Source organism: Diceros bicornis, chromosome 29, assembly GCF_020826845.1.
Source record: "Diceros bicornis minor isolate mBicDic1 chromosome 29, mDicBic1.mat.cur, whole genome shotgun sequence".
Lineage (NCBI taxonomy): Eukaryota > Metazoa > Chordata > Mammalia > Perissodactyla > Rhinocerotidae > Diceros > Diceros bicornis.
The window spans coordinates 40,979,807-40,999,328 of NC_080768.1; the positions used below are offsets into that span (position 1 = coordinate 40,979,807).

Genomic DNA, 19,522 nt, shown 5'->3' on the forward strand with positions numbered 1-19,522 from the left:
GAGCCTATTTCTTAACCATGTACCACACTGTAAAACTTTAAAAACAAACAAACAGACAAACAATGCTTTTATGTCAATTTTAGCATCCCTGCATCCACCATCCATCCATCTCTGTTTATACAAAAGGGATCGTACACATTTTTCTTTTAAAAAAAAAGTTAATAAACTTGGAATTCTTTCTCTCTGAGCCATGTACAGAGCTCTCTCATTCTCTGTAACAGCCACATAGACGTCCTTTGTGGACCTTGGTTTAGTTATCTAGTTCACTATGATGGACAATTTGGTTGTTTCCAGATGTTTGCAATTATAGGCAATGCAGCAATAATTTTCTTATGCTAAGAGTAATATTTACTGAGGAGTAAAATCAAGTACTATATGTAAAGTTCATAGAATGGTGCCTGCTGCATTGTAAGATGGTTATTGCTATTACTGTTAATATCATGTACCACGCACTGCTAAATTTTATTTTATCTTCAGAATATCCCTGTGAGGTAGATATCCCTGTTTACAGTTGAGGAAACAAAGGCCTGGAGAGGTTAAACTGTTCTCTTTGTGTCATGCAGTAGTAAAATGTAGGATGAGAACCCAGCCTTCTGGCTCTGGAGCACATGGTCTGACCACTCCTGTCTGTGTGTCCAACTTCAAGGGGCCAGGCGTTGTTATCTTCCCGGAGCACCCGGAGGTGGAGGATCCCGGAGGCTGGTGAACAGTAGTGTCTACACATGCTCCCGCTAAGAGAGTGTGAGAGCGCCTGTCTCAGAATACCCTTGCTAGTCTTGAGGATCGCAGATGTCACAATTTTTGATAGGTGAAAAATGATACCTCTATTGTATTAACTTAATAATGAATAAAGTTGAACAATGCATGTTTATTGTTCATTTGTACTTTTTTCTGTAAACTGCCTTTTTTCATTTTTCTATTGGATAGTTCTTTCTTTTAAATATACATTGTGAAAGGAATCCCTCCATCTAGTTAATTAACATCCATCACATATTTATTTTTATTTATTTTTTTATGAGAACATTTAAGTTCTACTCTCTTAGCACCTTTAAATTATACAGTACAATGTTGTCAACTATAATCTTCTTGTTTTATATTAGATCCTCAGACCTTATTCATCTTATAGCTGAAAGTCTGTGCCCTTTTACCAACTTCTCCTATTTCTACTGGCAATCACTTTTCTACTCCCTCCTATATGTTTGACTTTTTTTGTGTATGTGTGTGTGTGTGTGAGGAAGATCAGCCCTGAGCTAACATCCATTGCCAATCCTCCTCATTTTGCTGAGGAAGATCAGCCCTGAGCTAACATCTGTGCCCATCTTCCTCTACTTTATATGGGACCCCACCACAGCATGGCTCGACAAGCTGTGCGTCGGTGCATACCCGGGATCCAAACCTGTGAACCCCAGGCTGCCAAAACAGAGCTTGTACACTTAACCGCTTGTGCCACCGGGCTGGCCCAGGTTTTTTTTTTTTTTTGCTGAGGAAGATTGGCCCTGGGCTAACATCCGTGCCCATCTTCCTCTACTTTATATGGGATGCTGCCACAGCATGGCTTGACAAGCATTGCGTCAGTGTGCGCCCGGGATCCAAACCTGCGAACCCTGGGCTGCCGAAGCAGGAGCGCTTGCACTTAACCACTGCGCCACCGGGCTGGCCCCTATATGAGTTTGACTTTTTTAAAAAAAAAATTTTTTTTAGATTCCACATATAAGTGATACTAGGCAGTATTTGTCTTTGTCTTTACTTATTTCACCTAGCATAATGTCCTCAAGGTCCATCCATGTTGTTGAAAATGACAGGATTTCCTTCTTTCTCATGGCTGAGTAATACTCCATTGTATATATATACCACATCTCCTTTATCCATTCATCCATTGATGGACACTTAGGTTGTTTCCATATCTTGGCTATTGTGAGTAATGCCGCAGTGAACATGGGAGTGCAGATATCTCTTCCATATCCTATTTTCATTTCCTTTGGATATATTCTCAGAAGTAGGATTGCTGGATCATATGATAGTTCTATTTTTAATTTTTTGAGGAACTCTGTACTATTTTCCACAGTGGCTATAACAGTTTACATTCCCACCTACAGTGTGCCAGGGTTCCCTTTTCTCCACATCCTTGCCAACACATATTTCTTGTCTTTTTTTTTTTTTTTTAATTTGTTTTTCCCCCAAAGCCCCAGTAGGTAGTTGTATGTCATAGTTGCACATCCTTTCTAGTTGCTGTACGTGGGACACGGCCTCAGCATGGCCAGAGAAGCGGTGCCTCGGTCCGTGCCTGGGATCCGAACCCGGGCCGCCAGCAGCGGAGCGCGAGCACTTAACCGCTAAGCCACGGGGCCGGCCCTCTTGTCTTTGATGATGGCCATTCTGACATATGTGGGGTGATATCTCGTTGTGGTTTTGATTTGCATTTGCCTGATGATTAGTGATGTTGAGCATCTTTTCATGTACCTGTTGGCCACTTGTATGTCTTTTTCAGGAAAATGTCTATTCAATTTCTTTGCCCATTTTTTAATTGGATTGTGTGGTGTTTTTTTGCTGTTGAGTTATATGAGGTTTTTTTTTTATGTCTTTTGGATATTAACCCCTTAACAGATATATGATTTGCAAGTATTTTCTCCCATTCAATAGGTTGCCTTCTCATTTTGTTGATGGTTTCCTTTCCTGTGCAGAAGCTTTTTAGTTTGATGTAGTCCCACTTGTTTGTTTTTGCTTTTGTTGTTTTTGGTTTTGGTGTCAAATCCAAAAGGATTATTGTCAAGACTGGTGTCAAGGAGCTTACCGTAACTCTGTGTATTCTTCCTGGAGTTTTATGGTTTTAGATCTTATGTTCAAGACTTTAATCCATTTTGAGTTGATTTTTGTGTATGGTGTAAGATAGGGGTCTAGTTTCATGATAGTTCTTTCTTTTAAAAAAAATGATTTTTATGAGCTCTTTCTTTTTTTAATGTTTGCTTAGCTTTATTTATTTATTTATATATTTTTTGATCTAACATCTGTTGTCAATTCTCCTCTTTTTGCTGAGGAAGATTGGCCCTGGGCTAACATCTGTGCCCATCTTCCTCTACGTTATATGGGACGCCGCCACAGCATGACTTGACAAGCGGTGCTTCGGTGTGCGCCTGGGATCCGAACCTGCGAACCTCGGGCCGCCCAAGTGGAGTGTGCGCGCTTAACTGCTGCGCCACCAGGCTGGCCCCTGTGAACTCTTTATAAAGTAAGGAAATTAGCCCTTCAACTTTCATGTGCATTGCAAGTATTTTTCCAACATAAGCATTTTTAGTGACTGGATAATTTCCGTTATTTAGAAATACTGTAATTTCTTTGAATGGAGGGTGTTTTGCTTCCAGTTTTTCATTACAATGCTGTCAAGAACATCCGCTTAATATTTTCCTAGGCAATTTCTTAAAAGTGTAAATGGTAGATGTAAGGGAAAACACATTTTTAAGGCTTTGATTCATATTATTATATTTCTCTGTAGAAAGATCGTATCTACATTGACCAGCAGTATATGATAGAGTGCCTATGTCCCAGTAACTGATGATATTACTAATGTTATTGAAAACAAATAGGAGTTGGTCTTTCTTCTTTCGTGAATTGCCTGTTTATGCCTTCCTTAAGGAAGAGTTTGACTTTTTGTATAATTTTTTAATTCTCAAATTCCAGTTATCTACCAATGGAGTGAACTGCCTCACTTTCCCATCACTGATGGTATTAAAGCACAAGTTAAAGATATTGGAACTGTTTAAGGCCAGGAAATGAATATTTATTAGCTTACAATTATAAGTCAGCCTTTATACCTGTTCTCGCTTTATTCTTTCTGTTTTAATGTTACAGATAAAGAACAAGAGGCTTAGATAGGCCAAGTAACTTATCCAGGGTCCCATAGTTGTAAATGGCAGAAATAAGGTATAAACACTGTTCTGCCTGACCTTGTAGCATGTTTCTTTTACTCTACCACTAGCCTTCCACTCCTGGGCCGTATCTGTTTAAGAAGACGTACTTACGTTAGATGATAAGTTAGCTGTTGAGGTCTAAGGTACATTTTGACCAAAAAGATGAAATTTTCAGAAAGTAGCTGTGTAGAAATTTTCTAATGTGATATACAGTATTTCAGAAACTTGCTGTGTTTTTATTTTTACTTTTCTGCTAACTGTTCCATTAAGAACCGCAGTGTGTTAGGGATATAGACAATGGGTGGGGAGTAGGGAAAGACCTTTTCCTTAACAGCTCTGACCTCTCCCCTTTCGCCAGGCTTCCAGCTCTTGCCACCTTTGAAAGCTTTCCCTCCTGCTTGCCGCTCAGTGGGCTTCCGCACTCCCGGGAGTGACACCTTTGCTCGCCTTGGTCCTCTCCACTAGCACGTTTCCCTTCACGCTTTGTTGGTGGAATGCTGCTCTCTCTAGTTCCCCCACACCATGGCAACAGGACGTGGTAACTGCTTTCCTTGCGGTCAAGGAAAAAGACTTGGTATTTCTCTTTCTCTTTGACCTGTTGTTTGCTGTTAGCACTGTGGTCCACCCTTTCCTCCAGTAAAAAGCAAGGAAGTACTGGACTCTGGTCCAGACTCCAGGACCTGCTGGATGTAATAGCTAGCAGGCCTGCTGCGCTCATGTGCAGCAGTTTAAACTCCAGCGTCCCATGACGACTGGTTGCAGAACAGCACCCATAGCATCCTCCTTCCCTGCTCTTCTGCCCCTGCACTCTCCGTGCCTTTTTTTTTTGGTGAGGAAGATTGGGCCAGAGCTAACATCTGTTGCTAATCTTCCTCTATTTTTTGTATGTGGGATGCTGTCACAGCATGGCTTGATGAGTGGTGTGTAGGTCCTCGTCCAGGATCCGAATCTGTGAACCCTGGGCCGCTGGAGCTGAGTGCGTGAACTCAACGACTACGCCACTGGGCTGGCCCCTGTGCTTTTTTTTTTCAAACTTGACATGTTGTATGTTAGAGGTTTATTTGTTTGTACAGTGTCCGCCACTAGAATGTAGGGTCTGGGTGAGTAGGATTTTCTTTTGTTTATTGCTCTACATGTTCCCTAAGACCAGCACATAGCAGGGGCCCTGCAAGTATGTGTCAAATGGGCCACAGGACTTGGTGGGGGAAAGCCTGATTTTGTTTCCTAGAATTTGCTCTCCTTGAATCTCTTCCCCTTGAAAGAAGATTTGGATTATATTTGGCCTTCCCTGTGAAATTTGGTCAACTCCAGGGGATTTTGAAGTCCATCAGGTCCCAGGGCCTGAGCCAAGTGAGAGCCCAATAGGAGTGGATTATAGTTCACATAAAAGGTTTGCATGTGGAATAGTTCAGACTTTGGTTTGAATTCTGACCCCAGATGTTTTTAGTCACTGTCTAAGTTTGAGGAAGGCTTTCTGAGTGTTTTCCTCATCTGTCAAATATGCATAATAATGGCTGCCTCCTTGGTGTGAAGTGAAGGTGAACTCTGACAGTGTATGGAAACAACTTGTATATAGGAAGAAAAATGAACAATGGTGGTAATGTGGTTCTTAGTGTTTTAGTTTTCTTCTGTGATTTCCTGTTGATAAATGGAGTTATTTCCTCAATTGTATTGTACTTCCTGCCTTTTACTAATTTAGGGAGGTTGTACAATGTGCTGGTTAAAAGCTCAATGGGTGACTTTGGAGTTTGACTGTGGGATCTAGTCCTTCTTCTGCCACCTGTCAGCACTGTGATGCTGGGCAAGAGTGAGGCTTAGTTTATGAACAACAACAAATGGCTATAATAGTAGTATTTACCTCAGAGTGGATATAAAGATTCAGTGAGATAGTGCTTAGCATGAAGTTTGGTCCATAGGAAGCACCCAATAACTTATATCCTGTAGTTTAATAATAATAGTTATAATAGCTAGTAGAGTTGAAGGACGCTTAGACTTTGTATGGTTTTCCTACTCTGTTTCTAATTCTGCCTTCTAGGGTAATAAAGAATAAATCACCATCCTTTTCAGTCGCAGTCTTTTGTATACAGTTAAGTGCTGCATAACGATGTTTCGGTCAACAACAGGCTGCATATACAACGGTGGTTCCATAAGATTAGTACCATAGAGCCTAGGTTTGCAGTAGGCTATACCATCTAGGTTTGTCTAAGTACACTCTGATGTTCCCACAATGACAACATCACCTAATGATGCATTTCTCAGAATGTATCCCTGTTGTTAAGCAATACATGACTATACTTAAGATTGGATCCTGTTATGGACTGGATTGTGCTCCCTCCCCCCCATTCATATGTTGAAACCCTAACCCCCAATATGACCGTATTTGAAGATAGAACCTTTAGGGATTAAGGTTAAATGAGGTCGTAGGGATGGGGCCCTAATCCTAAAAGACTGGTGTTCTTAAAAGAAGAGGAAGAGAAACCAGAGATTTCTCTCTGTCTGCAAGGGTGCAGAGAAAAGGCCACGTGAGGATAAAGCGAGAAGGCAGCTGTCTACAAGCCAGGGAGAGAGGCTTCACCAGAAACCAACCCTGATGGCACCTTGATCTTGGACTTTCAGGCTCCAGAACTGTGAGAAAGTTCTGGAGCCTGCGTCTTCAGCCGCCCAGTCTGTGGTTTCTTGTTATAGCAGCCTGAACAGACTTACAGATCCTTTTCCTTTCCTCATGTCATCATCCCTGTCTTCTCTCTGTTTTCCTCTTGAGCCAGTTTTCAGATGCCTTGCCATCCTGGTCACCACTGTCTAGACACTTTCAGGTATGCCAGTGTCCTTGTTAAAACAGAAAGCCCAAGATGCACTCAGGACTCCCCGGTGGTCTGAGCAGTTTGGGTACTGGATGCACTACCCTTCTAATGAAATCTAAGATTGCGTTAGGTAGTCATCTGAACAAACCCCCAGGACTAATGTCTACCCCATCCTATATTTGGTCTATTATTTTAGTCCAAATTTAAAATTTTATCTTTTTAATTTCAGCTCTTTTTTCCAGACTGTAGAAATCATTTTGTTGGAACCCTACTTGTACAGGAATTTAGAAGTCTGGACCAACCAGTCTACCCACTCATTTAGTGCTGGCAGTTTTCATGCTATGTTTTAGTCAGTTTCAGCTGCTGTAACAAATTACCATAAACTGGGTGGCTTAAGCAATAAACATTTATTTCTCACTGTTCTGGAGGTTAGAAGTCCCAGATAGGGTGCTGGCGTTGTCAGGTTCTGGGGAGGGCCCTCTTCCTGGATTATAGAAGGCTTTCCTCTTACTGTGTCTTCACATGGTAGAAGGGGGACTACCCAGCTCTCTGGCCTCTTCTTATAAGGATATTAATCCCATTCATGAGGGCTCCACCCTCATGACCTAATCACCTCCCAAAGGCCCCACCTCTGAATACCATCACATTGGGATTAGGGTTTCAACATATGAATTTTGGGGGACACAAACACACTGCACTGTGTTCCTAGCAGTGGCTGCCTAGTCTGCTGCTATACTTCCAGTGGGGAGGAGCTTGCTGTTTTGCTATGGAACGTATTCCACTCTTGAATTCCTTCAAGTGTTTGGAGGAATTACGTATGTTGAGCCAAAATCTGACTCTACAGCTTCTATTCTTTGATCACACCTGTGTTCTCTAGAGTGGCAGAAAATGTCTGTTCTACCTGCACATGGCAGTTTCTCATAGACTCCCCTTTTCTCTCTTGTTATTTTCTCTAAACATTCTAACAATATTTTACTTAGTATCATTGGGCAAAATCAATCTACTTGGTTTTCACAAGCCAAAGTTAGATAGATAAATGAATCTGTAAATGCATAAATAAATAAGGAGTCTAATTGACAGAGGGACACTGCATTTGGTTTGTTTTAATGAGTAGCTTCCATCAGATCATCCTCTATGAAAATCGATTAAGGAAATAGGCTATTTTTCCTTATTATTTGAATTAGTAAGATTCATACCTTTCTTCTCTGTTTAGTATGATAAGCATTAAATCTTTATCTGAACTCTCCATAGTATTTAAAACAAATCATTTCTTCTAGACCCTTCTGTGGCAGATATTTATCTTTTTTGTGCCCAGTTCCCTTCCTTTTTTGTGGGAATCAAAGGCAGATGGGAAGCTGGGCTCAGCCTCCCTGAGCTGCAGTCCGAGGCAGGCAGACCTTCCCTGGCTTACCTCTGGCCACTGGGTTGAGCCTGTAATCTCCTCTGGCATTGAGTTCTCAGGAGGGTGGTTCTGAGCTCCTGCCTGTGAAGACTACCAGGGGCAGCTGGGCCAGTGTCCGGCTGACGGTGTCAAGGGTCCAGAGCCCAGGTGAATAAAGGTGACTGTCCTTGGTGGTGAAGCAGCAGCTCCAGCAGGGCTCTGGCAGGGTAGGCTGTTCTGTGGTAGGACCTTGGCTGTGCTTCGCCCCACTTGGTCCCAGCCTGAGACTGAGTCTGCAGTCCTCCCACAGACAGTGAATTACCCCAAACCGTGCCAGAAAACAAGTACTTTTCCTGCCTAACCTAACCTGAGTCGGTTTCTTGTTTTTAACCAGGAACCTAGACAGGTACATCCTTATTTGACTGTTTTGAAGTCGAGGTGTAGGATTCTGGTGTTTAATCATCCCTGCCTAAGCACGTCTGAGGTTGGCATGTACTGGTTAAGGAATGCACTCTCTAGCGTATGTAATTGCTGTTTATGTGACAGTTAGGAGTTATTTCTTCTCATCCTTAACTGATTTATTTTCGGAGTACTCTTTTAGGAAATATTTAATTATTTGACCCTTTCAAAGCAGATAGTGTTAAGAGAAGGAGGTCAGGCAGGGAACGTGCCGGAATGTTGGAATTTAGGACATGGAAAGTGTTATAAAAAGATAAAGCTATGTCTGCTTGGCTGGTAGAAAGGTTATAATAATCTAATAGGAGCATTGACGTTGGAACTGAGCTCAATGGAGGGGCTCTAATTGCAAATATAAGAAAATGAGTAAAGTTGGTTTATCAGTGATTGGATATATTGGGGTAAATGAGGTTTTTTTTTTTTTTTTTTACCTAGCATGTATTTTTCATTTCAGAAAACTAGATGATTAAGAAATAATTAATATTATGCATATAAATGTATATACATTTTATTAGCAGGAATAAACTTAAAATTCTTAAAGCGATATGTAATTTGGAGAGTTTTAAAAAAAATCCCCTGCGGGCCATTCTTAGGGAGACCATGTGTCTGTGGTGTCTGCAGATCCATAATAATAATCCATCCTTTTCCCCTGAATATTTACTCCTTGTGACTAGAATTTTCAGATTTTGAAAGATCCTTGGGTTTACTTTAAATTACACCCATTTGCTTTAAATTATAGGTAAGTTAACAGGGATTCAGGTCTGTAGAGTATGAGAGCCAAGGCTAATAGTAATGACAGATCCTTTGTAACAATTTGGATATTGAATTTTACTAAAGATGAACTTCAAAGTATCAAGGGCATTTGATTAATGTGATCTTACACTATCTTGCTGAAAAATCTCAGCGGAATTTTTCTGATTAGTCCATTTCTGTGAATATCATACATTGAACAAATAAGGTATAGTGTGATCTCTCTTTAGAAATGGCCACTAATGAAAAGCCATTGGTATAAGATAATTTTTTAATGAGTCCTAAAACATGAATACTTTGTATTTCATTACTGAGTGTCCTGTCCCCCCCCCCCCCCCCGCCGGAATTGATAATGTTTTCTGGTCATTCCACAAATTCACATTGTACTGTGGATTTCTAAATCTAAATTCAGCTGTTTTGTTTTTAGGATTTAATTAAGACAATGTATTTTCTGGAACACTTGAACAAAGAATATTTGTGGGAAAGTGATTTTTAAAAGAATGTATGACTATGATGTAACTTTACTTAGCACCTTAGAGCTGTTATTTAAAATGGATCCCAGTAAGAGAAGCCATTCTGGAAGGCATTGCTAAATGTTAGCCCTTCCCTCATATGTTTATTAAATAAATAAATTTTATATCAGAACTTAAAGATTTTAAAGAATGTTATCCTTTACCACAGAAATGCGAAGGATTATAAGACAATACTATGAAAAACTATATGCCAACAAGTTGGACCATCTGGAAGAAATGGATAAATTCTTAGACTCATACAACCTCCCAAAACTGAACCAAGAAGAAATAGAGAATCTGAATAGACCAATCACAAGTAAAGAGATTGAAATAGTAATCAAAAACCTCCCAAAAAATAAAAGTCCAGGACTAGATGGCTTCTCTGGTGAATTTTACCAAACATTCAAAGAAGATTTAATACCCATCCTTCTCAAACTATTGCAAAAAATAGAGCAAGATGGAACACTTCCTAATACATTCTACGAGGCCAACATCATCCTGATACCAAAGCCAGACAAGGACAATACAAAGAAGGAAAATTATAGGCCAATATCGCTGATGAACATAGATGCAAAAATCCTCAACAAAATAATGGCAAACTGAATACAGCAATATGTATCATACACCATGACCAAGTGGGATTTATACCAGGGACGCAGGGATGGTTCAACATCCGCAAATCAATCAACGTGATACACCACATCAACAAAACGAGGAATAAAAACCACATGATCATCTCAATAGATGCAGAGAAGGCATTTGACAAAATCCAACATCCATTTATGATAAAAACTCTCAACAAAATGGGTATAGAAGGAAAGTACCTCAACATAATAAAGGCCATTTATGACAAACCCACAGCCAACATCATACTCAGTAGGGAAAGTCTGAAAGCGATTCCTCTGAGAACAGGAAGGAGACAAGGCTGCCCACTCTTGCCACTGTTATTCAACATAGTACTGGAGGTTTTGGCCAGAGCAATTAGGCAAGAAAAAGGAATAAAAGGAATCCAAATAGGCAATGAAGAAGTGAAACTCTCACTCTTTGCAGACGACATGATTTTATATATAGAAAACCCTAAAGATTCCATTGGAAAACTATTAGAAATAATCAACAACTACAGCAAAGTCTCAGGGTACAAAATCATCCTACAAAAATCAGTTACATTTCTGTATGCTAATAACAAACTAACAGAAAGAGAGCTCAAAAAGATAATACTGTTTACAATTGCATCAAAAAGAATAAAATATCCAGGAATAAATCTTACTATGAAGGTGAAAGACCTATACAATGAAAACTACAAGACATTATTGAAAGAAATCAATGATGACATAAAGAAGTGGAAAGATATCCCATGCACATGGATTGGAAGAATAAACATAGTTAAAATGTCTATATTACCTAAAGCAATCTACAGATTCAATGTAATCCCAATCAGAATCCCAATGACATTCTTCATGGAAATAGAACAAAGAATACTAAAATTATATATATGGAACAACAAAAGACCCGGAATAGCTAAAGTAATCCTAAGAGAAAAGAACAAAGCTGGAGGCATCATAATCCCTGACTTCAAAACATTCTGTACAAAGCAATAGTAATCAAAACAGCATGGTACTGGTACAAAAACAGACACACAGATCAATGGAACAGAATTGAAAGCCCAGAAATAAAACCACACATATATGGACAGCTAATCTTCAACAAAGGAGCTAAGAACATACAATGGAGAAAGGAAAGTCACTTCAATAAATAGTACTGGGAAGACTGGACAGCCACATGCAAAAGAATGAAAGTGGACCATCTGGTATCACTATTCACAAAAATTAACTCAAAATGTATCAAAGACCTGAAGGTGAGACCTGAAACTGTAAAACTCGTAGAAGAAAATATAGACAATACACTATTTGACATTGGTCATAAAGGAATCTTTTCGGATGCCATGCCTACTCAGGCTAGGGAAACTAAAGAAAAGGTAAGGAAGTGGGTCTTCATCAGATTAAACCAGCTTCTACAAGACAAATGAAACCAGGATCAAAATGAATAGACAACCTACCAGCTGGGAGAAAATATTTGCAAAACATATATCTGACACGGGGTTAATCTCCATAATATATAAAGAACTCACACAACTGAACAACAAAAAAAACAAACAACTGATTAAAAAATGGGCAGAGGAAATAAACAGACACTCCTCCAAAAAAGATGTACAGATGGCCAGTAGGCATATGAAAAGATGTTCAACGTCACTAATCTTCAGGGAAATGCAAATCAAAACCATGCTAAGATATAACTTCACGCCCGTTAGAATGGCTATAATCACCAAGACAAAAAACAACAAATGTTGGAGATGATGTGGAGAAATAGGAACCCTCGTACACAGCTGGTGGGAATGCAAACTGGTGCAGCCTCTATGGAAAACGGTATGGAGATTCCTCAAAAAATTAAAAATAGAAATACCCTATGATCCAGCTATCCCATTACTGGGAATCTATCCAATGAACCTGAAATCAACAATCCAAAGAGGCTTATGCAGCCTATATTCATTGCAGCATTAGTCACTAGAGCCAAGAAGTGGAAGCAACGCAAGTGTCCCTTGACTGATGATTGAATCAGGAAGATGTGGTATATATATGCAATGGAACACTACTGAGCCATAAAAAAAGACAAAATTGTCCCATTTGCAGCAACATAGATGGACCTGGAGGGTATTATGTTAAGTGAAATAAGACAGAAAGAGAAAAACATCGTATGATCTCACTCACGTGTGGAATATAAACCAAGACATGGACAGACAAAACTGAATAGTGGTTACCAGGGGCAAGGGGGTGGGGGGTGGGCACAAGGGGTGAAGGGAGACGTGTATATGGTGATGGACAAAAATCTACAACCAAAATTTCACAATGTTATAAACTATTAAGACATCAATAAAAAAGAATGTTATCCTTTTCCGAGTAGACACTTTGGAAGGTGATATATCTTATTTCTATGATGTTACAGTAGCTCAACATGTTGTTGGATCTTTTTCCTTTGGAATTGCATTTATATCCTCCATTGTATTTTTAAAAACTATCCTCAGTGGTGATGGACCTTTATTTTTTTGTGGGTGAGTTTTATGTTTGAGTCAGACTACAACTGTTAAAGTTTGCTTTCTGTAAGCCAGGTGATAGCAATAGGAAATAGTTTTTGTTTAGTGAGACATGAGGTGTGTCTGTAAAGAAACTGTTATGGAACCAAGTGGGCTCGCCTCCTGGTGAGTTAAATAAGACTCTACACCAGTGGAAGTTGTTTCACAAAGTAAAGTGTATTTGCAGCAAATAGGAGGCCATGAGGAACCATTTCCAAAGTCATGGCGTCCCCGAACAAAGGGAAGCAGGAACTTTTATTTGGTTGGGGAATGAATATTCAAAAGGGAGAGGTGGGTATTCGCTTGCACAGGCTCAGTTGGAGAACGTGCTTCCAAATAATAAGGCCTAAGTTCCTCCTGGAGAGATCTTTGCATTAAAAATAAGGCAAAGCTAATAGGCAGAGCTCTTCTGATGAGGCTTGGTCAGTTTCAGGATGGTTGGTGGTTACATCTCCATCACATACAAAAGGAAAAGAAACAACTTGGAAAAAGTTAATTGCTTCCAAACCCATCTTGGAGTTTCTCGAGGCACCTAGTCGGTGACAAAACCTCCTGTCTGATATGATGTGAAAACTGGTTTTGGGGGTTATTTCAGAATAGGATTCTAAATGGTTTTCTCAGGGTTCCTTGAAATAACGTGTGGTTTCCTAGAGTCACTCTTTGAATGAGGGCAGTTGGCTTAGACATACAAGTTCTGTTTTTAAAAATAAAGTTCAATATACTTTATGGTCTGCTTGTGAAATCTTCCTCAATGTCCGAGGATCCTAATTAGTCAGAATTGGACTTGGGAGCAGGTTTTTGAGTTGAGAAATCTCAGTTATTGATGGAAATATGTGGCTGCCCTGAAGCAGTGTACTGAGTTTTCCGTGGGGGCTTTTGTTTCCCCCTGGGGAAAGGGTATAGTGTGTTCCTCACCTTCTCCAAGGCCCTGGGACCCCAAAACAATTGAGAACCAAGAAGGTCTTCTTTCTCTGGCAATTTCAGGAACTATGGGTACTTGGACGTGGATTTCTGCATCCGGTTCTTTCATCAGTCTAAAGCTGTCCTCAGGAGCTGAAGTGAGTGTCTCCCGTGGACGTGGTCACTCCCTTAGTTCCTCACAGGGACTGCCTGTTGAGTTATGGTGGTTTACATTCACATCTTTCACTAGCCTCCTGTTGAACATGTTGGGTTTTAGAAGCACGTCCTCTCATAGCTTCTGGGAATATTTGAATGGCCCTTGATACCTAATCCTAATTCTGTGCATTTGGAACGAAGTTAAGTTTTGGGAGAAGGCTGTGTTTGCCCAGTCCGTTGATTTTCCTGATAACCTGCATGTTACTTTTATGTGCCCTCATCAGTCACACTGATCATGTGACTGTTTTGGCAGTTAGTGGATATTTTTAGTAAGTGTAAGGGAATCACTCCTACCAACATATGTGGTCATTTGCCTTTCTTTTATTTTAATTTTCTGGGTGAAATAGTAAAGAGAACACTGTCCTGAGAGTCAAAGGAGTTAAGGCGCCTTCTGGACCAGCTCATAGTTAAAGGACTTCAGCAGGGTGAACCTGGCATGTTTTAGGCATTCTAAAAATAGTTTAATGAACAATTTTGCATTACATTTCAAGATATATTTTAATATAAAAATCAGGTTTTAAATGACCATCTATTCAAACTGAGCTCCAAGAAAATGTACTTGTTGGTCCTGAGACTTTGTGTACCCCTTTGCCCACTGCTGACTAACCCTGAGGATCTGAGGTTACCCCCTGTTTGAGAAGCACAGTTGTAGGGCATAACTGGAAGCTGAGAGGTCTGGAGAAGTATGCATTTTTAAAAACTACTTTGTTTGACAGTCTAGTATAGAGTGTAAAAAGTTTGTGAGGAGTGGAATGGCAATCCATTTGTGAAGTGTATAGTATATAGCTGCCTCATTAAGAAATCCATCTTGTCTCAGTGAGAAGCATTTCCTTTAAAACAGCCCAGTGTATTCCACCCTTTACTGAGGGTCAAGTCAACTGTTTCCCTGACTGCAGGACTCTGTGCCAGCTGTAACCCTGGGGAAAGTTATACATGACATTTTTTTTTCTTTATGAAAAAGGAGATTAAAATACTTGCTGCCTACTCCCCTCATCAGGTGTTGTAAGGATTAATGAGATCATGCTAGTAATGTGCCTTACACCCCCTGGAAGAAATGGGCATGGAAAACATCAAGGGTTATATGACCAGGAGTTTAACCCAGGCATGGCTTGTACTCTGCTATTAAGCTTCCATTTATTTTGTTGACCTGTTGCTTTAAACAATAAAATAAATTGCTGTATTAAGCTTAAGACCCATTCAGTAGGTGTGATAATATCCATGTGTCAAAATGAAGAGCAGGCCTTTTGGCTTCACATGTTTTAACTTGCCGTCTCAAGAATCCCGCAAGCTTGACTACTGCGTGTTGGATTGGATGCTTTTTCTGTCGACGTCTTACTGCGTTTTGCAGCTTCAAGTCTGTTTGTGGGGACTCGGCTTCTTGAATAACTCTAGGCTGTAATTTTTTAGAGCATAGTTTAAACGTTGTGTCCTACTTGAGTAATAAATTGTCATTCGGGTGACCTGCCATGCATTATCCCCAGGGGATATATGATTCATGCTGTCACTGCCAAGGAGGGGCTGATGGGATGAGAGGAAACGAAGCCTTGCCAGGGAAGCCTGTGGTCCTTTTGTGAGTGGCCCAGTAAGGGTGCTGGTTTCCTGAAGGGCGCAGCCTCCTTTCCGTAGGTAGATCTCCCCTGATTTCAGTTGCAGAAATTTCCCTTGGGCTTTGGCAGGATGTGCTCATCCATCTTTAGGTTGCCACGACCCAATTGGTATAACTAAGTGTGAAAGTCAGATGCCAGAGTGTTCAGATAGATGTTATTTCTCAATGACCAATGAATGAAGCTACTGGAATATAAAACAGCAAAGTTTAAAATAATGTTGATATTCAGGATGGCAGGATTGGGGGAGGAGGTGGAAATGAGATGGGAGAAATATAATTTTAAACTTTTAAAATTCCACTGAAGTATAATGCTTAATTTTTAGTAGATTCTAAGCAATGAGTTAGGCACATTTAAAAATAGCTTTTTAACATGAATGAACCTTTTTATGAACTGAGCTTCAATGAAGGATAAGTTGGTCATGCAAATTGTGTTTTAGTGGTCTGTTTTAAATATTTTAGGGCTGGGATTTTAAAAAAACATTTTAGGGCTGTAAACGCAAAAAGTCTGACCTAAAAGCAGCACTAATTAAAATAATAGTTCTGTTATGTAGCCCAATGAAGAAATCTGTGACACTTTGTTTATAATGCTATGTTTACTTTGAGTTTCAAAATATGCAAAAGGAGTGGCTTGGATGTAAAATGGAGACCACTGGTGCTGAGTGAGTTGAGAATAGTTGTAGACACAGGGGTCTTTGTGCTTCTCTGGGAAAAAACACCCAGTTAAGAGCCACTCCACACTCCAGCAGCTTTGGAGATCAAGGGAGACCTTGCCATAGAGAAGTTAATAGCAGTTGGTTGCTCATGAGGTAACATTATAAAGGAGAAAATCATTGTCTATCCTATGAATTGGTTCTGGGCAACCCAATCCTTGAAGTTAAAAATTAGTGCTCCAGGTTTTGAGGAGTAAACCATTAGTTTTGTGCAGTGTAATGAGTTACTAATTAGAATTAGAAAATAATATTTCTTAGAATTTATTTATTTATTTTTTATTTTTTGGTGAGGAAGATTAGCCCTGAGCTAACATCTGTTTCCAATCCTCCTCTTTTTGCTGAGGAAGATTGGCCCTGGGCTAACATCCATGTCCATCTGCCTCTACTTTATATGTGGGACGCCTGCCACAGCATGGCTTGATAAGTGGTGCGTAGGTCCGTGCCTGGGATCTGAAGCTGTGAACCGTGGACTGCCAAAGCAGAGCACGTGAACTTAATTGCTATGACACTGGGCCAGCCCCTCTTAGAATTTATTTTAATTGAGCTATTTTGCCTGTAAATATAGGCAAATACAGATAGGAACTATGCATATATGTGCTGTCTTCTTAATGAGGTATTATATGTTTTGTAGGAAGTACTGAAATGCATAAACTCTGTGTTTTTTGTAACTTTTCTTTTCTCTACATGAAGCAGGCCTACCTATTGGGGCTAAATTACCTGACGCATCTACCCGCATTCACAAAGAGGTGGCAAGCGAATAGTACAAGTATGCAATACCTAGGATGAATGGACTGGTCTGATGGGGCCAGCTTGATAAATCCTACCCTTTCCACTGACATATTTGCTTCATGTTGCGATAATGTGGCCTCTATATTTTAGCTATAAGCAAAGCCGTAAAATATTGTGTTTCATTAAATTTGGAGTACTATTAATAAATTATTTATACCTGAAACATTGCTGACCATACGTTTCCCCCTACCCGGTTTGTTTCTTGTTTGCTTCCAGCTATGTTGTGTAGCAGAAATTCCCCGGGCAAGATAAATGTAGGGAACTAATCATTGGTTCTAATTTTTAAACGTTTTGATGGTCTTCACTTACCCTTCTGAGTAATTTTGAAAAAGGAGAATTGAATTTGTCTTGTCGATGCTTTGCATTTTTGTTGTTGCTGGTCAGGTATGTATAACATAAGGAAAATAAGCTAAGGTTTATAAACTGGGAATCCATAGAGCACAGAAACCATAGAGAACCTGGTATGTGCATGAGAAAAGTTCTGAAGGAAATTTTAATTTTAGAAGCAGAAATTAAAGGGGTTAGGTTCTTTGTGGTTTGTAATGTTTGAGAATATATATGGTGTCTAAGCTGAACTCTGCCAAAGGTCATGGCAAATCCTGGCTCCACTGGTTACCTGATGTGACCTTTAACCTTTCCGTGTCTTCAAGATAGGAGTGACAAAAGAACCTAGATCTCAGGCATTAGTAAGGATTAGGTGATAAGATTTTATATAAAGTTCTTAGCAGAGTGTCTGGCTTATTGTTTGTAATCATACATAACTTTTTGTTTTTAAATAAAAAAAATGTTTTTTAAACCAACCAGAGCTGTCTAGGCTAGTCAGTTCTTCAGCAGTTGGAGGCATTCGAACTTCAGGATGCTGTGGAAGGGTTCAAGCATCAGCTTGATAGTCAAACTGGAATAACTCAAAGTCCGTCTAAGAAGGATCTTTTTACCCAGTAAAAAAGACCTCTCACTGGAGATGCATTGGCAGTTTTGTTTGCCATTTTTTCCAAAATGACATTATTCTTCTCACCTTCCCCTCCCCCTGCTAGGTCCCTTTTGCTGTGTGTCTGTATTGTCATGTATTCCCAACTTGAAAGCAATCCAAAGATGTTGGAGAAAAATTTTTAAGGGAATTCCTGATAGGCATGACAAAGTTTTAAGAATCATGGTTGGCCTGTCTTCATTTTGAGACTAATATAAAATTTTTGCAAAATGAAAGCCAGTGTCGTAGGTTTTACATGGTTTCATCAGGAGAGCAAGTGATGTCTGTTATGGGCATGAGGGGCTGAGCTCTGGGAAGTGGAGGAAGCACAGACACTGTTGACCAGGACTTAGAAATGTATTGTTAGACAGATACTTGACTTATCATGCTATTTGACTGAAGAGAAATAAAATACTTTTACGGCAATTTTAAAGACCTCTCTAGAAGAATATTTATATCTACAAATACTTTCTATATATATTTAATTTTTATGGCTATTCTTTTGTTGTTGTTGTTTTTGTCTTGAGTTAGCCTAAATTGTAAAAACCTTCTCTATGTTCTGCATTACTGTCTCACCGTGTTGACAACTGTTGGACTCCTAAGTTCTGAATTGACTAATTAAAGAAGATAGACTTGTTTCTACCACTGCTTCATTAACAATGCTTATGCATAGAGAGTTTCTCCTTCATATTTAACTAAAATTTCTCTGTTGCTGAATTTCTCCACTTTTCAGTGGAGTTGTAAAATGTATAATTGCCATATTCTCTTTAACTTCTAGTCTTCAAGAGTATGATTACCCCTGAGAAATGTTTTTATATTTGGCCTAAGCTTTTTCACTCCCTCCAGAAGTCTCCTTTTCAGCTCCTTAAGTGATCTTCATTATTTTTTTTTCAGTTAGGCTTAGAACTCTAATAAGGATCTAATTGGGATCTGTTGGTTATACTTAGAAAGAGTATAAAAATGACTGACTGCCTCCCATTTTTAACAGCCTTGTTAGGTGAGCAATAGTCACGGAAGCAGCAGTTTATTATCAGCTGATGACCTACAGCGAACCTTAGTGTATTCACTAAGGTAATTACTAAGTGTAATTAGTGTATTACACTAATTAGTGTAATTCACTAATGCATTTCAGGATTTGCTTTTATTCAGTTGTTTGTTGGACAGCCTTCCATTATTTTATGATTGCTGCTTTAATTTATTACGCTGACATTCACAGAACCCTTGCCCAAATCACATCTAAGTAACTGCAGTTTTCTCTCTTGCTTCTCTTTCATCTTGTCTCTTGCTTCTTCTTTGTATCGTGTATTCTAACCAGATGTGCTGTTGACTATTAATATTCAGAAAACACCTCTTGATCCTCTTTCCCCTTTAATTAGGATTCCTTCTTACCTATCGAAGACTA

At 39.5% G+C, this 19,522-nt stretch overlaps 1 protein-coding gene across 4 annotated transcripts in view; it reads left to right on the plus strand.

The window, feature by feature from the left end:
• PSD3 (pleckstrin and Sec7 domain containing 3) overlaps positions 1–19,522 on the plus strand; it is a 535,293-nt gene that overhangs the window by 105,825 nt on the left and 409,946 nt on the right. Inside the window, exon 1 of one of the 4 annotated variants that reach the window (XM_058525351.1) lies at positions 13,916–13,990. The exons of the other annotated variants lie outside the window; for them this stretch is intronic. Within the exon in view, the coding sequence (XP_058381334.1) occupies positions 13,922–13,990 (69 nt within the window). The 5' untranslated portion in view covers positions 13,916–13,921. Of the gene's footprint in view, positions 1–13,915; positions 13,991–19,522 lie in introns of those variants that run through there. 4 annotated transcript variants of the gene reach the window in all.